This window comes from Ahaetulla prasina, chromosome 4 (assembly GCF_028640845.1).
Source record: "Ahaetulla prasina isolate Xishuangbanna chromosome 4, ASM2864084v1, whole genome shotgun sequence".
NCBI lineage: Eukaryota > Metazoa > Chordata > Lepidosauria > Squamata > Colubridae > Ahaetulla > Ahaetulla prasina.
In genome coordinates this window covers 86,079,562-86,099,623 of record NC_080542.1, presented here as the reverse complement: position 1 = coordinate 86,099,623, position 20,062 = coordinate 86,079,562, and the positions used below count along the sequence as shown (strand labels likewise).

At 41.6% G+C, this 20,062-nt stretch overlaps 1 protein-coding gene across 4 annotated transcripts in view; it reads left to right on the top strand.

Annotated features, from left to right (window-relative positions):
• TMEM108 (transmembrane protein 108) overlaps window positions 1-20,062 on the top strand; it is a 311,167-nt gene that overhangs the window by 273,110 nt on the left and 17,995 nt on the right. For 2 of the 4 annotated variants that reach the window (XM_058179629.1, XM_058179630.1), the window contains exon 3: window positions 11,922-13,025. In XM_058179629.1, the coding sequence (XP_058035612.1) occupies window positions 11,922-13,025 (1,104 nt within the window). Of the gene's footprint in view, window positions 1-4,843; window positions 5,168-11,921; window positions 13,026-20,062 lie in introns of those variants that run through there. The other 2 variants (XM_058179632.1, XM_058179631.1) reach the window with 2 other exon arrangements.

Sequence of the window (20,062 nt, the reverse complement as noted above, 5' to 3'; positions counted from 1 at the left end):
GATGGGCAGAGTTTTCTTGTATTGTCCATACTCGACGTGGACGGACATTACCCCTCGAACAGGGATGCGATTTCCTTGGTAGTCTTGTACCTTTAAGTTCTGTGGTTTCAGCTTGCGCTTTGCGATGGCGGGTAAGGCTTTCACGAGAGTGTTCCAGGACATGATCGTGATCGCTGAGCCTGTGTCCACCTCCAATCGGCACGGCACCCCCTCAATCTTTGTTTTCGTAAGTATTTTCTTTTCAATGCGTGTTGCTGCGTGACCCACTCTCACGACAGTCTGATTCAACTTCGCGCCTTTTTTGAATTGACCAATCATGGGCCGCTTCGCCGTTCCCGCGCTCTGGTTGGTCAGTTTGAATTTTTGGCGGGAAGGTTGGGGTGCTCGACAGACCTGTGCTATGTGCCCCTTCCTTTCGCACCGCCGACAAGTCGCATCCTTAAATTTGCATTGTTGTCGTTGGTGTTGCCCTCCACAACTCGCGCAGTCACCCCGGTCTTCTTTCTCCGGCCTCCCGGTGTGGAAGATTCCTTCCTCCTCCTCACCGTCCGACTCGGCCTGGACCTCTTCATTATGAACCGGGGTTGATTTCGCACCAGCCGTTGGTGCGACCTGCTTTTGTAGGGTTTCCGCCGCTTGGGTGGACATCTCATTAGCCCTGGCTTCATCCAAGGCGTTTGCCAGCGTCAGGTTGCTTTTGGACAGCAGCCACCGTCGCAAACGGATGTCCCTGACCCCACGAATGAGTTGCTCCAGCAATGCCTCTTCCAAGTCTCGGAACTCGCAATGGTTCGTGGCTTTCCTCAGGGCTGCCATGTATACGCTGATGGACTCGCCCTCTTGCTGCCTACGCTCCCTGAATTCGTACCGTTGCACATACTTGGACGGCGTTGGTGCATAATGGGCTTTCAATACGGTCTGTAGAGTCTGCCACGGCACCGATTGTACCGGCGTTGGCTCCGCTAACGATTCTGCGGTGTCGAAAACCTCTGGACCACAGTGGCTCAGGAAGTATGCTCGCTTCCTGTTGTCTGGGACTCCTTGAAGTTCGTTCGCCTCGAGGAAGCACTCGAAACGAGCCATGTATGACCCCCATTTTTCCTTAGCTGGGTCGAATGGCGCTGGCGGTGTGTAGCTGCACATCGCTGCTTTCCGCCCCTTGTTTGCTGGGTTCGCGTCTTCCTGGTGACTTCAGCTTTTTTCCTGGCGCTCTTAGCCTCGAAATCCCACCTTCGTCGCCAGTGTTAAATTCGGGCAATAACGAGGCAGGAGACCAGGATAGTGACAACAGCTCTTTACTATATGGTGAACCCAGCAACCCGGGCTGGGAAAACCCTCTCTTTATATACAGTTTAGCCAGAGGCTTCGTCCAATCAGCAATGTGCTTTTTCCCGCTCAGTTTTCCCTCCAAACTCTTAAAGATACATTACAGTTCCTACCGCAGTTTTTCTTATTGGGAATTATTACGGACTGTACAGTAATTGAGACTAAGTTGATTTTAAACTTAATAACAGCAGCAAGACTACTGATAGGACAATACTGGAAGAAAAAAGAGTTACCTACAATAGAAGAATGGATATTGAAAGTTGCTAATTTGTCTGAGATGGCTAAAATCTCAGCCTTTTTGAAAGACACTACAGAAGAAAAATATCTAACTGAATGGAAAAAATTGATTGAATATACGCAAAATAGATATCAGATTAAGAGATATCAGATTGCTTTTGAATGATTAGGATGTATTTATCTTTGATTTGTATAGGGGAAGTTAGGATTTTAGAAGGGGAGGATTATAATTTGTGTTAGGGAAAATTTAGTGAATGATTGTTTTTTCTTTTGAACTTGTGTTTGTGTTTGTTCTAGGAAGTCGGGGGTGAGGGAGGAGGGTGGTTTTGGAGGGAGGGGGGAGGGGATGGAGGGGGGAGGGGGGGAAAGGGGAGTGAAAATTTTTGTAAAAACTTTTTCAATAAAAAAAGAAAAGAAAAGAAAATATGGATTGTACAGGGATTGAGACTAAATTGATTTTGAATTTAATAACAGCAGCAAGACTGTTGATTGGACAATACTGGAAGAAAGAAGAGGTACCTACAATAGAAGAATGGATACTGAAAGTCATTAATTTGGCTGAGATGGCTAAAATCTCAGCGTTTTTAAAAGACAATACGCAGGAAAGATATTTAATTGAATGGAAAAAATGGATTGATTATCTACAAAACAGATATCAGATTAAGAAATATCAGATTGCCTTTGAATAATTAGAAAGTTATTTTATGTAATGGGGAGGGGGTTGGGAGATGAAAAGCTTTGGATGTGGTTATTTGGATTGGAAGGGAAAATTTTATTCTATGTTTGGTTTATGTATAACAATAACTTGTGATTGACCCGGGAAGCCGGGGGGGGGGGAGGGAGGGGGGAAGGGGTGTTTTTTTTTTTGGGAGGGAGGGGGGAAAAAGGGGGAAAATGTTTTTGTTTTTTAAAACTCTTTCAATAAAGAAAATATGGTCTTATTTTTAGAATCTGAGATATCAGCCCACTATTTATGCTTCCAGAACGTAAGAGAAGAAAAAGGAGACGATCTACTGGAAATCACAGCAGAAATATTAGCAAAACACTTGGAATAGAAAATAAAGAGATGTCAACGGAAATAGATGAAACATACAGAGTTGAGACAAACTACATGAGAAGACATAATTTTTCAAAAGAAACACACGTCAGATTGGTGAAGAAATCAACCCGGGATGAAATATTAAATAGGACAAGGGATGAGCTCATAGAATATAGAGGGAAACAATTAGTAGTTTTAAAACAAGTACCAAGAAGGGTCAGAGAACTGCGAAGACCTTACCAATTTTTGACTTCAAAACTAATCAAATACAATATTAATTTTAGGTGGCTGATACATAAAGATGGTTTCGTGGCAAGACAAGAGACATAGATTAGACACCTTGGATAAAGCGGAAGAATTTTATAACCAATATGTCAGCAATGAAGAAGTAGAAGAAAGAGAAGAAATGGAAGAAAGAGATTCTAGCAACCTCAGTCTTTCTTAATAGCCTCCAGCAGAAGCCTCAAATCTTTAAAGATGAATATTTTGTGCCCATTAAGAAAGACTGGGCCAATCTATTCATGAACAAAATACTTTCAGCTCCAGTTGATGGGATTAAGAAGGACAGGGAAGAGAGAGAGAGCAGTTGGTGGGCATGTGCATCAGCCAGCTGCTCTCTTCCAGGTTCTGGTGCTCCGACATGTGTGCTCATGCACATGCTCCAATTTTGGTACTCAGTGCCAAAAAGGTTAGCCATCACTGTCCTAGAGCATCTCAGAATCCTATAAAAATCAATCCCATTCCTAAGCCAAGGGGACAGCTACCCCAGAAACTTACTTCTCTCATTGAAGTTCCTGGCATGCAAATAAACAGAGTTCTTTCCATTTGACCTCCATTTTATTTCCAGTGCCTTTCTCCTGGCTTGGAACTGGAGTGGATTTTTCTTCCAACAGCTCATTTGAGATTGGGGAGAAGGCTTATAAGCAATGCTGCCTCTCTTTTTCTCTCTTATTCTCCCAACCACCTTGCTCGGAAAAGAGAATATATGTGCTGCCTGTCTGATTTTAACCAAATAGGAGAGAAAGTTTAATTTTTGGTGGTTGTATCAGAACTGGATTTCATATATGCTGATTGTTCTTTTCTAGATCTCACAGTGCATCTACTTGCAGCTAAGCATGACACCACAAAGATGCTTTGGCAAAAAATTTATTCTCATGGCATTTTTTTCCCTAAGAAAGATATACCGAGTAGGAAAAAGACACAGAAGAAGAAGGAAAAAACTGTTTTGCCATATCCAAACAAAGAGAATTAAGCAAAGCTAAAGGCCATTAATGGGACACAGTGGCTCAGTGGCTAAGACCCTGAGCTTGTCGATAGAAAGGTCGGCAGTTCAGTGGTTTGAATCCCTAGTGCCGTGTAATGGGGTGAGCTCCCATTACTTGTATCAGCTTCTGCCAAACTAGCAGTTCAAAAGCACGTAAAAAATGCAAGTAGAAAAATAGGGACCACCTTTGGTGGGAAGTTAACAATGTTTTGTGTGCCTTTGGCATTTAGTCATGCTGGCCACACATAACCATAGAGATGTCTTCGGACAGCGCTGGCTCTTCAGTTTTGAAATGGAGATGAGCAGCACCCCCTAGAGACAGGAACTACTAGCACATATGAGCAAGGGCAGCTTTTAGCTTTACCTTTTTATAGACCATTTGACCTTTTTTCTAAAATAATGGCTAGCCTCATGCACTATAGTAAGGCCAAATCCAACTTGTTAATATCTAGTAGCATTGTGAAATCACCCTTTAAGAAGTAAACAATAGCTAAACCTGATTGTTTTGATGAATGCAGCTACTGAATTCAAAGCTAAATACTAAATAAGAGCTTTCTGACTCTCCTCAATCTGAGTCATGCCTATTAAGAATAATGGAACAGCTTACCCTTGGCTATTTTGGCCATTTAAGATCTGGTTGCCTGAGGTAGAGATCAATGGGCTTAAGTGAGCTCAAGATTATTACATTCTTTAAATAATCAGCTCATTAAAATTGTTGAGGACCACAAAGGATCACCCCAGAGATCATTGCCAGCACTGCTTTCCTTTTCCTACATTTGTTTTGGTTTTTCAAATCGGTTTTCCACGAGACCGGAGAGTGGGTCTTGCAAGATGCAACCAATTTGCCTGCCAGCAGCCTCAACCAGAGAACATTTAATTTGGCACGAGGAGGAGCAGGCTTATCCGCTAGCAAACAAGCGCACTTCGAGATGCTCTTGGGATTGTAGAAGACCAATATCGTATTGGGCGTGGATGATTGCGCGGGGGACGGGGGACAGGAGGAATCCCTCAAACTGGAATATAAAGCAGCTTTACTGGGGGCGGGGAAAACAGGACTCCGTAACTAATAAGCAGTGTGCTGTTCTAGCCTTACCAAACCTCTGCAAAAGAGCCGGCGCTATTTCCGCAAGACACGCCTACGTAGTCGGTTCCCGTCCCCTCGACTCTCCAAAAGACGCCAGCACTAGAGTGCGATCTTTGGGTCTGGCTTTTCGGCGCCTTGCTATGAAGCCGCTTGGAAATCCGCATGAGGCCGGCAGGTGAGAATGTCTGCTTACGTTGAGTCCAAATGATATTTTCAGGTGAGTCCTCATTCCCCAGCTCAACTAAACCAGTCTTCTTTCCCTGCCTGCCGCCGCGGCCGCACCCCCATTTCTATTCCCGTCGCCCTTCTTCTTTCAAGGGGTTATTAAATGGTCCAGGTGATCGTTTCCAAAAACGGCGGCTACCTGGTAGTGATTGTCGGTAGCAGCTACGCATGATTATAAAGGAATCTCGCTTTCTCCTGGCACGCCTTGCACAGGAATGAAAACTGTCTGGATAGTATATCAATACAATTTATCATATTTATATTTATATTGATTGTTTCCTGATTGCTTATTTGTACCCTATGACTATCATTAAGTGGTGTATCAGTGTTAAATTTGTACCCTATGACTATCATTAAGTGTTGTAAGTGTTGTACCTTGATGAAGGTATCTTTTCTTTTATGTACACTGAGAGCATATGCACCAAGACAAATTCCTTGTGTGTCCAATCACACTTGGCCAATAAAATTCTATTCTGTTCTATTGTTCCGAATGCTTGATAAGCTGACAGTAAACCAGTTCTTATTTTTGGACCTAATTGGCTTCTGTGGAAACAAATCTTGGTGACGAATGGGTTGGGTGGGTGGTTCTCATTAAACTGTAAATGGCTGAGGAACAAGTCAATCTGTTAGCATTGACTCCCTGAGTGCTTTTTACTCACGACCCACTCCTTAATACTCCATATATTTTAGAAATAGATTCTTAAGGCTTCTACTGAATGCACCCACTTGTTATAGTGCAGTCTTCCTTAATTGTGTTTTGGATAGGACTCAACCAGATGATCAGTGGACAGGGATGCTAGGATACTAATTGTGCTTTAAAGCCACAAATGTTGGATCAGATGTTTTCCTTTAGTGCACTTACCCTTATGAAGTGGGTATTAACATCACGCCGTATTCAAAAAGTAGAGTGTCCTTCCCAGGAGATCATTCTTTGAATAATGTTCCTAAATTAAAACATCCCAACAGCCTCCCCATACTTAATCCCAAAAGTGTAAGAAAAAGGTAAGTATCCTTTTCAAGAAATGAAATCAATCAATACACTCGAGCTTTATTGCAAGTTATTGTGAGGACAATATAATTATGGAGATATCTAAGCTTTGACAGAAATACTATAATTTGAATAATGTTTTATGGGTCATTTGCTCCCAAATATATTTTTATTTTTGCAAAATGGTTCCTAAAGAACGAAACAAAATGAAGTAACACAAGAGGGGAGAAGCTTTGATGTTTTGAAAACTCACACATACTAATTTTTCATTAATTGATGTCTTATTTCTGATTAATTAAATAAAAATAAAGATTATTTGCCAAATCAGTCTGGCACAGGGGAGGCTGGTATATTTGGTAACTTCTAGTCCACCATTGAAATCTCTAAAATATTTAGCAGATAAAAGAAAAAAACACCCCACACCACTAACTTTGAAATATCTGGAATATGCTATGCAATGATATTGACAGTTGATTCATTTCAGATAAATTGTTCCTTTCATGAAATTTAGGCAGTAAAAGCTGTACTTTACCTTTCCCACTTCAGAAACAAATACATGTCCTAGACTCTAAAAAAAAAAATATTTAAAATTTAAAAGATAATGTAACACAGATTTCATAACAAAAAGTTTTATATGTCTTCTTAAAAGATATTTCATTCCTGCAAATTAAGCAATGTTTGTTGAGCTATGTCTTTGTTTTGTTTGCCTTCTGTAAAAATAGCAAGCTGGTATAATTTTCATGGTCATTTCTCCTCTGGGGAGATTGATGCATAATCTTCCTTTCCACTAGCATATGGTTTTCCAATTTGAAGAGGGCTAATCAGTTTTGCTTTCTTATTTCTAGTAACCAAATAAAGATTGAGCAGGTCTGAGCACAAAAATTTGCTTCTGCTTTTGGTTCTCAAGATATATTAGCTGATAAAAAAAGGCTGTATTTATCTTGTAATTATGGCCAAGACTGATGGTAATGGAAGGGCTGAGTAGGGGAAGAATGTCGTATTTATGTATGTAAGACAGCGCACTTTGCTTTGATGGAAAATGCCTCCATAGGCAGTAGCTTTTTCTACTGAAATTCACGCAATGCTTAAAACTTAATCCAAAGACTTACTAGGAAGCATTCCTTTTATTTCTGTGATTTAAAGAGGCTCCTTCAATATCCATCCAAATGAAAAATACCTTTGCTCAGCAAAGAGAACAGTTCAGTGACACAATTTGTAAATCCTTGTATAAGGCATAGCCCTAACTACTCACTTCCAAGACACTTATCCCAGAGCTCTTACAAAACTAAGCTCTATACATTTTAGCCATGAAAGCCAGCCGGGTGACTTTGGGCCAGTTATTTTCTCTCAGCTCAGTCCACCTCATAGGGTTGTTGTGGGGAAATACAGAGAAAAAAAGTGGACATTCGCTATCTTAAGTTATTTGAGATAATTTAAGGACCTTTGAATTGAGGACCTGTATACTCCATTGAGGACCTGTATACTGCACAAATCAAGAAGAGGGCCGTGAAAATATTTACAGATCCCTCACATCCTGGACATAAACTGTTTCAACTCCTACTCTCAAAACGACGCTATAGAGCACTGCACACCAGAACAACTAGACACAAGAACAGTTTTTTCCCGAAGGCCATCACTCTGCTAACCAAATAATTCCCTCAACACTGTCAAACTATTTACTAAATCTGCACTACTATTAATCTTCTCATCGTTCCCATCACCAATCTCTTTCCACTTATGACTGTATGACTGTAACTTTGTTGCTGGTAATCCTTATGGTGTATATTGATATATTGACCATCATTTGGGTTGTAAATGTTGTACCTTATATAATAATCATAATCATAATCATAATCATAATCATAATAATATCAGAGTTGGAAGGGACCTTGGAGGTCTTCTAGTCCAACCCCCTGCCCAGGCAGAAAACCCTACACCATTTCAGACAAATGGCTCCAACATTTTCTTAAAAATTTCCAGTGTTGGAGCATTTACAACTTCTGCAGGCAAGTTGTTCCATTGATTAATTGTTCTAACTGTCAGGAAATTTCTCCTCAGTTCTAGGTTGCTTCTCTCCTTGATTAGTTTCCACCCATTGCTTCTTGTTCTATCCTCAGGTGCATTGGAGAATAGTTTGATTCCCTCTTCTTTGTGGCAACCTCTGAGATACTGGAACACTGCTATCATGTCTTTAACTCACAGAATCATCTATTGTAATGTCCTTCCTGTTAAAGACTACTTCAGCTTTAATTGCAATAATACTAGAGCAACTAATAGATTTAAACTTAATGTCAACCGCTTTAATCTAGATTGCAGAAAATATGACTTCTGTAACAGAATCATCAGTGCTTGGAATACTTTACCTGACTCTGTGGTCTCTTCTCATAATCCTAAAAGCTTTAACCAAAAATTTTCTACTATTGACCTCACCCCATTCCTAAGAGGACCATAAGGGGCGTGCATAACGTGCCTGCCGTTCCTGTCCTATTGTTTTTTTCTTTTCTTCTTCCTATATATATATATATGCTTATACCTCCTTATATTTACTCTATATGTGTTTATATACTATATAATCTTTTTTGGTATGATATCTGACAAAATAAATAAATAAATAAATGTCTCCCCTAGTCCTTCTTTTAAACTAGGCATACCAAGTTCCTGCAACCGTTCTTCATATGTTTTAGCCTCCAGTCCCCTAATCATCTTTGTTGCTCTTCTCTGCACTCTTTCTAGAGTCTCAACATCCTTTTTACATTGTAAAAATGTTTGTACCTTGATGAAGGTATCTTTTCTTTTATGTACACTGAGAGCATATGCACCAAGACAAATTCCTTGTGTGTCCAATCACACTTGGCCAATAAAAAAATCTATTCTATTCTATTCTATTCTATTCTATTCTATTCTATTCTATTCTATTCTATTCTATTCTATTCTTTGTTAAAATAATATTGCTGCTGCCCTGGTTAAAAGATTGTTCTGTGTATCAGTCAATATGAATGCATAATGCTGCCACAAATACCAGTCTGCAAACCCTCAGCATGTCTAGTAGAGGTATTAGAGGTAGCCTAAATTAGAATTAAAAAAAGAAAAAGAAATCCATCAGAAGGTAATGCCAAACCAGTAGTGTCTTATTGCCAGGTGAACAATATAAACATACATACTATATAGTCACCAGGAATGTAGCTCACAAGAGAGTTTAGATTTTTGGTTTTTCTGTTATACATAGAATTTCAATCTAAATTCCTTCCGAATGATGAAGAAAAGATATGAACGTTTCCTACAGAAAAGCTTAATGTTTGTGTGGCCAGGCACTGTTAACGCCTAGAACATGGAAGAATTAATGTATTAAACCAGGGCATCCTAAAAGAACATTACACTGTGATGCCAATGGTTCTACAGAAACTCTCTAGAGCAATATTCTCCTGACTTGGAAGTTCAGGTAATGTGGACCAGTAAACCAGGAAACATCAAATTTGGGAAAACATCTGGTTTAAAAAAAATTATGACAAATTAATAGCCCATTAAAGCCTAGAATTAAGTTATTTACCTAAAAATTTGAAGGTGAAGTATTTTTTTCCTTTCAAAATCTCAGCAAAAATCACGACTGTAGTACAACATAAATGGTTGTGCATTTGAGCTTAGAAAACTTTCAGCTATAAGTTCTGCCAATTTGCTTTGTGTTCATGCTCAGACAATCACTGATTCCCTCACTGTGAAAGAATTTTCTTTTCTTCTTAGCCATATGGTCTTTCATTTTTTGTTTCCCGGCATGCATGACACATTTCATTTGCTTGAGCCATTTGATGGGCTTTAATCAAAGCTAATCCATATCCTATGTTTACTTTTTGAGTTCTTTTCTCCCTTTTGCTGTATGCTGTAAAATAATACAAACCAAGAAAAGTTATAGCTCACTTGGGCATTTTTAGGAGATACCGGCATTTTTAGGAGATACTTTGTTCAACAGACACCAGATTGGTGCTCAGAAGTGTTTTCTAGTTACCATCAAACAGACACTATAATAATGCTGATGGCAGAATATTATATCACTTCCATTGATAGAAGTATCCATTTTGGAACAAATTGCATGAGGAGACTTGAATGAGATACCCTCAAGTTAAGGTGCAAGAAAGTCAGGGGATTGTTCTCTTTCATTCAGAGTGCACTCATGGGAAAACAAACTGACATTACAAATTACAATTGTATGTTAAGAACTAGATCGATAACTCAGTTATCAGGAAGGTGATACATTCCTTTTTGCTAGAAAGGCAGAGGCTGTCAGGGATGTTTTAATTTGGATTCTTATATAGAGTAAATGATTTTAATCATTTATTTTTTAACTTAATGACTTTATTTATTATGTTAATCAGGAAACAGAAATGAGCTTCTTAGAATTAGAGAAATGAAAGGGGCCATTAAAAATAGTTTAATGGCTCTTTCCAGTTCTTCGATTTTAATAAGCTTATTTTCTTGCAACTTGAATGGAGGTTTTCTTTTTTATCATAGCATATATGTTAATAAGTTTATCCAATGCCATACTGTTTTTCATATCAACAACAATAGCATCTTTCGATAAGCAATAATTACTAAAATGATTGTGGTTTATCACATAATGAGCCAGAACTTGGACTTGGTATTTTTATCCAGTTAGTGAATCCTTTGGACTTGGGATAGGCCAATGTTGGCGTTAATGGTATAGCAGAATGTAAGCTGTTACAAGAATCATTCTTTCTTATTAAATTTATATGACACCTATCTCGCTATCACACGACTTTTACCTTGGTTTTACATTTCCCATTTCTGCCTTGTCATATGTAACTCACAAAAATGCTACATCCATAAGTGTAATTTGGAACGTTAAAAAAAATTCAACCTTTATTACAGTCAAAAACCAGCATAGCAGTGATTTAAGATCCTGAAAGCTTCTCAGAATCAACGTCCTGGGCCCACTCTATTTTAGGGACTGACTTTCAGCACTTTCAGATAATGGAACCCAAAGAGGCTCTTGAACCAATGGACATTTCAAGCTCTTTCAATATATACATTACTTTAAAAATATTCTCTTTTTAGAGAGCCAATTTGATGTAGTGGTTAAGGCACTAGGCTACAAACGAACAAATTGTGAGTTCTAGTCCTTTATTCTGGAGGAAACCTTGAAATAATTTACAGGTCACAGGGAACTCTACTAAAAATGGCAAAAATAGGAAAACTTTACAATGCAATTCACTTCTAACCCACACATACCATAATAATAACAAAGTAGCGGCTAGCAGCTGAGTTATGGCACATAAAAATTTTCACCATAGCAAGCACTTGCATTGTGCACTGTGCAAAATTTTTAAAAATCCAGTTACAATGTTTCATGGAACTTCTAGCAACCTTTTACAAAATCTGAAGTTCCCCAGAACTCCAGTTGAGAAAGATGATCTTGACAAAAGCATGGCTTCCAGACCTATTATGGTATGTTGCTACCATGGTATTTTGTTTCTCTTTATAATATAGTATTTCTTTTTAAATTCAGACTCATTTATGTAATAAAATTGGTATATACATTTTATGCTGATTAATATAATATAATATATAATATAATATAATATAATATATAATATAATATAATATAATATAATATAATATAATATAATTAATATAATATAATATAATATAAATATAATTCTGTATATAATGCACTTCAGGTTTGGAATTCGGTGACATTCAGATTTTCCATGTTATTAATTCTTATCTCTCTCGTTTATTTTTTTAGGTGTTCTATTGATCTTGGTGCTAACAGAAGAATTAGTATTTGCTGTTCAGGTACTGACTCCCAAGCTTGTGTCCTCTCAGAATCTCCTGATGGACAATATTAGTATTTTAGCTATGGAGACAACTCCAGGACTTGGACGCCATCACACAACCAAATCTTTGCCCACAACAACTCTTGCAAATGCTGATTCTAGCAGTATAGCAGAGACTTCTGTTCCTTCTGTTGGCCAGAAGGAATTAAACAGCAGCCATTTTGTTGCTAACACAGAATCTTATCATTTATACAACCAAAATGCTTTGTTGTCCAGGAAGTCACTTAACAAAATAAAAATGTTTCTGGGTGTCCAAGGCAATTTCACAGCATTTACAGAACCTTATCTAAAAGCAGAATTGTATTCTTCTGCTACTACAGAAAACTGGCCTCCAAAATATCCATTTCAGACCCAGCCTACAGTTCACACCAGTCATCAAAATATTTTACAGGGAATCACAACAGACTCAATTGATTCTATTCATACCTTGGAAGGTCTTAATGAAACAGAGAAGGGGAGATCATCAGAACTGATTACACAGGATCTCATTATCCCAACAATTGGTCCATCAACTGTTCCTGAAATGGTGACAGTGCCTTTTAAAGCCACACATGGTATAGAGGATATATTGGGCAAAAACAATTCATGGATAAATCCAAGCCGGAATACAGATCAGGTAGCCTTTTTTTCTGGTCCTGGGACAACAGCAACAGAAGTAGACTTTGGACAATCTAGTCAAAATGATGTTGATGCCAGTCTTTCCTCCTTATATGCAACAGGAAGCTCTATTGAGGAACCAGCTACCACACTGCATCCCTCTGGACATAATGCTAACTTGCCAAGCAGTACACTGTCTGTGGAACCCTTGACATGGCTTCCAAGTTCCACTTCAACAGCCACAGAGAATTTCCTAAACAGACTGGTACCTGCTGGTACCAGAAAGCCTGATGTCTCAGGAAATGTTTCTCATGTCACCGAAAGGGACGAGCCCCAATACAGAGCAACTATTTGTCTCAGCAAAGTGGATATAGCATGGATTATCTTGGCCATCAGTGTACCCATATCCTCATGCTGTAAGTTGAATGCTTCTCTATATATTTATGCTCTGTAGGATATAACATGTATCAAATATTGATAATGAGGAAAAAGAGATTGAACAACCTAATTATAAAGCTTCAGTGATTCTCATAATATGACTCCCATATATTTAATAATCATTCTAACTTATTTCAACATTATTACATTTGTACACCCATGCACTGTTGAGAACACAGCAGAATTAGCACATGTTTTGGTCTCTCGTGTAAACACAGTGCTTCTATTAGGGTGCATGGAATCCAGGAGCATCCATTTTTTTCATTCTTTTGATCAGATGAGAAAATTATAGCAGATAGTAATCTATTATGTACACTGAGAGCATATTCAAATTCCTTGTGTGTCCAATCAGACTTGGCCAATAAAATAATCAATTCAATTCAATTCTATTCTCCTTTCATAATTTTGCCATGAAAAGTTCCCACATATCTGGAAATGAGCACTCACTTGCATAATGCCTCTGGTGCCGCTTTCTCATTGTCTCCATTATAACCCTTTTACTCCTTGAGAAAAGGATAAAAGTTTTGGTTGAGAAACTTTATTTAATAATTGTGCAAAACAATTGGTCTAATTTATTTTTTGATATTACTTCACTGAAGTTAATTATAGCCGATTGCTAGTTCATCAGAGAAGATTAAGAAATAGGCAGTGAAGTTATTTGTATCATTGATATTTCAATTTTCAGTTAGTATGTTCTGCAACACTCTTCAAAAGTCTGCTGAGATTTCAATACTTTTGATGACACCTCATCAGAACAGCAACCAGACTTTGGACCCCATCTGGAAACATTATGGTGTCTAATCACAAAAAAAGAAAAGAAAGAAAGAAAGAAAGACACACAGAGAGAATGTAGTTCTGATATCTGTTCCGCAGATACCAACCATTTATGCAACAACTTTTACAAGACTATTTATCAGGAATAGCAGCTAGAACAGATAAGCTAAAGGTTCCTAAATTATCTTGATTCATGCCATTTCCCCTCCCCCAGCAAACTACAGTTCCGTTTATTAAGTAGTAAAATATGCCACACTGTCCCTATTTGTTTGCTGCAACATTCTGGGGTGCTGTGATAGTGTACTGTACAGCTTATGAAGTGTTGGAATAAGCAAAGAAACAATCTGGCATTTGGAATACCTTCTCAAAGTCTCATAATTGGGAAAGGACATGTCAGTGGTAGAGCACCTAATTTATTAATTTTTTTACATGCAGAAGTTTTCAGGCCTCGTATAGAAGAACTACAACATTTCTGGGTAGAACTGGAAAACTCTGCCCTAATGACCATTTTAAGTATAAAAAAATGATATACCGAAAGGGTTAGGGTTAGGGCTTGAATGTTAGGGCTGCAAGGTGGCTTGAATGGCAAGAGAACTGGGGGTGGAGGAAAGCACAGGCTGCCTCTTTTCTATCCCTGCCCTGGATCGGGGAATCTGGCAGGCAGGCAGGGGTGGCGGCTGGCCAGAGCCTCAACCATCTGCTTCTCTCTCTTTTATCTTCAAGCCGAAGTAGCCTCTTGAGGCGGCCTGCACTGCCCCTTGGGGTTTGACGGCTTTCTCTTCCTCTGCCGAAGAGTGGGAAAGAAAGCTGGGCATCCCACTCTGGGAGGCGACTCAGGTTTCGCTGAATTGGGGAGAAAGGCTTTGAAAACCACCTTTTCATTTACATTCATCATCAGTATTGTAAACCATCCCTTTATTTTTCAAACAAATGATTTGTATTTATCACAACTAGCCTCTTTGTACGCCAATGGGAAGGCGTAGTATGAATTCTATGCAAGAGCCTCTGAAATACAGATACTCGCACCCTCAAGGCTCAACGCTTTCTTGCTCAGGATGCACCACTCCTTTACTGGTGCGTTCAACTTTGCGGCTCAGCTAAACTCTTCAGCTGTGGCGGGGTGCAGTTCCCATCACCTTCCAGAAGCCTGGGTGATGGAAAGCTTAAACCAGGCTCCTCACAGCTGAAGCAATCTGGCTCGCCCAGGGTCAGGTTGGCCATCACAAGAGGCTTGTCAGGTGTGTGTGGCAGAGCTGGAGGACAGGGATGGGCTCCAAAATTTAGATTAAAATAACTTTGTCACTTTGAATGTACACTAATTTGTATACATAAAAATGAAATTTCGTAGCTTGCCTATATATGTCTATTATTCCAGGCACTGAATCTAGTTTACCATTCTTACAAGTGATATACAGCACTATCATGTGACCTCTGCTATCTCTCCTATGCTAATATATACGTTCTGTTTTCCTATTTCAGCAAAATGATTTACGATTGGGACTGGGAACTTATGAGAGGTTGAGGGAACTGGATATGTTTAGTTTTGAAAAAAGACAATGGGGAATATGAAAGTAATTTCTGACTATCAGGAGCTTAGTGCACAGAAGCTCAAGAACCAATTATTAAAACATTGATCTTTGCTGAGTGTCAAATTGGTGGCTTGGCAACTGTCTGTCAGAGAATACACTACACAAAAAGTAGACTCAGCCTAAACAGATTATTCCAATGGAGACTGATTTCCACTCCTCTCCACTGCCTTCTGCACATCTGCCTGTCAGGCACTGGACCCAGCTGTTCCTCCTCTTCCTCATCACCACCTCCAGGCCTTGGGGCTGTTGATTCTCCATCTAAGAGCTGACAGACTACCTAAGCTCCATCTCTGTCTCTCTCTCTGACAGCTCCATTCCCTTTCCCCTCGGAGCTCTCAGGTTGCCTTGATGTTGACCCTGACTGCCATGCCTCCATATCATCTGATTTGGCTGCTGGAGGGGCCGGTGGGTGACAGGCCACAACACACTTGTTCTTGCCCTTCCCATCTCAAAAGTCCAAGATAAACGTTTCTTCCCCCCAAGTCAGACCCGATTCCACCTCTGGGGCTGGAAGCATCTGGCTGGGACAGCCCCCTTCCCCCATTCATTTCACAGATGAAGATTTCAGGCATAGGAAAAGTTGCTGCACTGGATGACAAGAGGGAAGGCGCAGCCTTTTGAATCAGAGGACACTCCCGCCGCAATCTAAAGGGAAGGCTCCTAAAACCTTCAGCTAAACCAGGAAGAGGCAGAGAGGATCTGCAGGGATCCCTCTCAGCCTGGTTGGATCCTCCTGCTGCCCCCCACCCCATGGGGGACTCCTCCATTCGGCTCTCTCTGGAAAGGTGCCGCTTCACTTCACAGGAGAAAAAGGTGATTTCCTTCCTTGAAACACACATCTCTCTTGCTTGGAATATCTGGACAAACCAGTTCCTTCAGATTTCCTGCCCCTCAATCCCAAATGTGAGAGAACCTCCCCCTTTCTTTCTGTGGGTCAGCCTGGGAGGGGAGGGGTGAAGCTTCAGCTGGTTTGCTGAACTGAACAAAAAGTTAGCTACCAGTTCTAATAAACTGGTGCAAACCGGCTGAATCCCACAACTGGTGTTACTTGTTTATAGATGTCAACTATAGTATCATCTCCATTCAAAAAGACTTGTTACATGCCATCTAGATGCTGTATGGATTTAAAATGGTGTTTTACCTCAATCATAGTGCCATCTGGTGGATGTAGAATGTAGATGCAGGAAATATTGGGATATGCCTCCTTTCTCTTTCAGAGCACAACTATTTCTGAAGCTTAGATATGAAAAATATTTCATACTGCATATTTATTTAAATAAAAAGCATTCACTATATCATATTAGTGTAGTGTATGTGTGGATCCAAGCAGTGTGGCCTTTTGCAGTTGACAGATGTAAATTTTGTCAATGTGCAGATGTGTAGTCCAAGATTTTCTGGTATGGCACCCAATGTGGTTTATTATTATTATTATTATTTATTAATTATTATTATTATTCAAAATCAGTAACAGAATAACTACAACTCAATTTAATAAAATGGGTGTTGGTCTTACCTGATACACCCCTTTTCTGATGAGAAGGAGTGACTCCAGTGCATGGGTATCACTCTGTCTTCTGGCTCTATGGACAGGGTTCAAACTTAAGAGACGCCCCCTTTGTAGACCTCCCACTTTCAACGATGTTCGACGAGGGTTCTGAATAATGTACCTGTAACAACACCCCACGGACACCTCCCTGACCAAACCCTTTCATTAGGGTGGAGCTGGAGTCACTCCTTCTCATCAGAAAAGGGGTGTATCAGGTAAGACCAACATCCATTTTCCTGCTTGAGAAGTTGTGACTCCAGTGCATGGGACTTACCCAAGCTGTCAGTCCTCATGGGTGGGAAGCCGTCTGGTCATCTCCTTCAGGCGTCTCTACCACACGTTGTAGTACTCTCCGACCAAAGGCCGCCTCAGCCGATGCATATGCGTCAATCCAATAATGACGTATAAAAGGTGACGGAGTCGACCAGGTCGCTGCCCTGCAAATCTCCTCCACCGACGCTTGTGTGGCCCATGCGGCCGATGTGGCCGCACTCCTCGTTGAATGTGCTGTAATAGCCTTAGGCCTTGGTAAAGCCTGAGCCTCGTAGGCTCTGGCTATGGTGGCTCTGAGTAACCTGCCCACCGCCGAAGCGGAAAGCTTCTGTCCCATGGTGGATGGTTGGAATGACACAAAAAGTGCCTCTGTCCGTCGGAAAGCCCTAGTTCTTTTGATGTAAACCCTCAGAGCCCGTCTTACATTCAGAGTGTGCCACACACGTTCCTTCGCGTGTGATGGATTAGGACAAAAATCCGGAAGAACCAACTCCTGGGCCCGGTGGAACCAGGTGTTGACCTTCGGCACAAAGGTTGGGTCCAAACGCAAAACCACTCTATCGGAGTGGAACACACACAAGTCTTCTCGCACCGAGAGTGCGGCCAGTTCCGAAATCCTGCGGGCCGATGTGATGGCTACCAAAAACAGCGTCTTGTAAGTCAAAAAACTGATGTGAACTGTCCTAATCGGTTCAAAGGAAGCCTTGCAAAGTGCCTGCAAAACCTTCTGAAGGTCCCAGGTGGGATAACGGTGAACCACTGCCGGTCTCAGGTTGGTCACCCCCCTCAAAAACCTCTTTACCTCTGGGTCCTTTGTCACCGACCGCCTACCCGCAGAACCTAACACTGACGCTATCGCTGCCACCTGCCTGCGTAACGTCCCTGGTGCCAGCCCCTTCTTCAACCCAGCCTGCAAAAACTGCAACAACTGTGGAACCTTTACCTTGGTTGGCTGAATGCTCCTACCAGTGCACCAAATCACAAAGGTTCTCCAAGTGGAATCATAAATTCGTGTAGTAGACGGTCGTCTAGCCACCTGCATTGTTGTTATCACATCTGAGGGAAATTTCCGTCTTTCTAGCAGTCTCCGCTCAACAGCCATGTGGTCAAGTGCAACCACTGGGGACCCGGGTGATGAACCGGTCCCTGACTGAGAGACACCCTGTCGGGTGGAATCCTCCATGGTGCGGTGACCGACAGACATACCAGATCCGCGAACCATGGCCTTCTGGGCCAGTATGGTGCCACCAGAATGACCTGTGCCCTGGTCTGCAGAATCCGACCAATTACCCGAGGAAGGATAGCTATCGGCGGGAAGGCATATAGTAGACCCCTGGGCCAAGAAGACGGAGGGCGTTTACCCCTTCCGCCCCTGGCGCTGGGGACCTGGAGAAATACCGAGGAAGTTGATGGTTCGCTGGAGATGCGAAGAGATCGATGACCGGCTGTCCGAATCGCCTCACAATCTGCACTACCAGGTCCTTGATGCTCTGAAGTCTGTCTGGGGACAGGAAAACTTGACCCTTCAGCGTATCTATTACTGCCCCTAAATGTAACAGCCGGTTCGTGGGAATGACGTGACTCTTTCCCATGTTTATGGAGAAACCATGAGTCTGCAGACAAAGTATCGTCTCCCTCAAATCTTCTATTGCCTGTCTGTGAGAGACTGACTGCACCAAAATATCGTCCAGGTAGGCCTGAATCCGTATTGGACGAGCCCTGAGAAGCGCTCCTAACGCCGCCAGGATCTTCGTAAAAACCCTGGGGGCCGAGGCAAGGCCAAATGGAAGCGCTCGGTACTGCAAATGCTTGCCGTCGTAAAAGAACCTCAGGAACCTCCTGTGCTTCCGATTTATCGGAACATGAAGGTATGCCTCCGTAAGGTCTATGGAGGTCAAGAAGTCCCCCTTCCGGACATTCGTAAGGATTGACCACAGGGAGTGCATCTTGAACCTCCGATACTTCACATACCTGTTCAATCCTTTCAGGTTGAGAATTGGTCACAGCCCCCCCCCCGAGGCCTTCTGGATGACGAACAACATTGAGTAATAACCGCTCCATTGTTCGTGAACCGGAACGGACTCCACCGCTCCGATGTTCAGCAAGTGCTGAACCGCAGTGTCCATGATCTCTCTTTTTGTCACATCTCGAGACCTGGGACATCGAAATAAGACCGTCGGAGGGGGTGCAAGAAATTCTAGTGAGAGACCTGATGAAATGGTCTCCCTTATCCATAGATCGGAGGTGGTTTTCTCCCACTGGTCGGCGAATAGCCCTAGACGGCCACCAATGGGAGCCTGATGCCTGCCGTCAGCGGTGTCTGCGGAAGGAGCGGTTGCCCCTCCCCCGAAAAGGACGTGACTGACCGCGGGACCTGCCTTTGTCAGAGGACCCCTCTTCTGAGTGATGATAGTGGCCCCACTGACCTCCCTGTGTTTGAAAACCTCTCTGATATCTGCCAAAGGCCGACCCCCAATAGGGACGAAAATAAGACTTCCGAAAGGAGGGGGAAAACCTTGTATCCCCTCTCCTTGACAAGGCAGTCAACACCTTCTTCTTCCCCTTGGTTTCCGTCAACACGGGCTCCAAAGCCTCACCAAACAACTTTGCACCTTTAAATGGCACAGAGGCCAATTGCCATCTGCGCTTTGTGTCTGCCTGCCAATTTTTTAACCAAAGAAACCTCCGTGCCGTGACCGAGGATGCAATCAACTTTGCCATATATTTCGCGGAGGACATAGTGGCATCCGCTGTGTATTCCACAGCTGCCACTATCTTGTTGAAATCCTGATGAGTCCTCAGATCGGTCACCGGCACTTTCTCCTGCATTTGT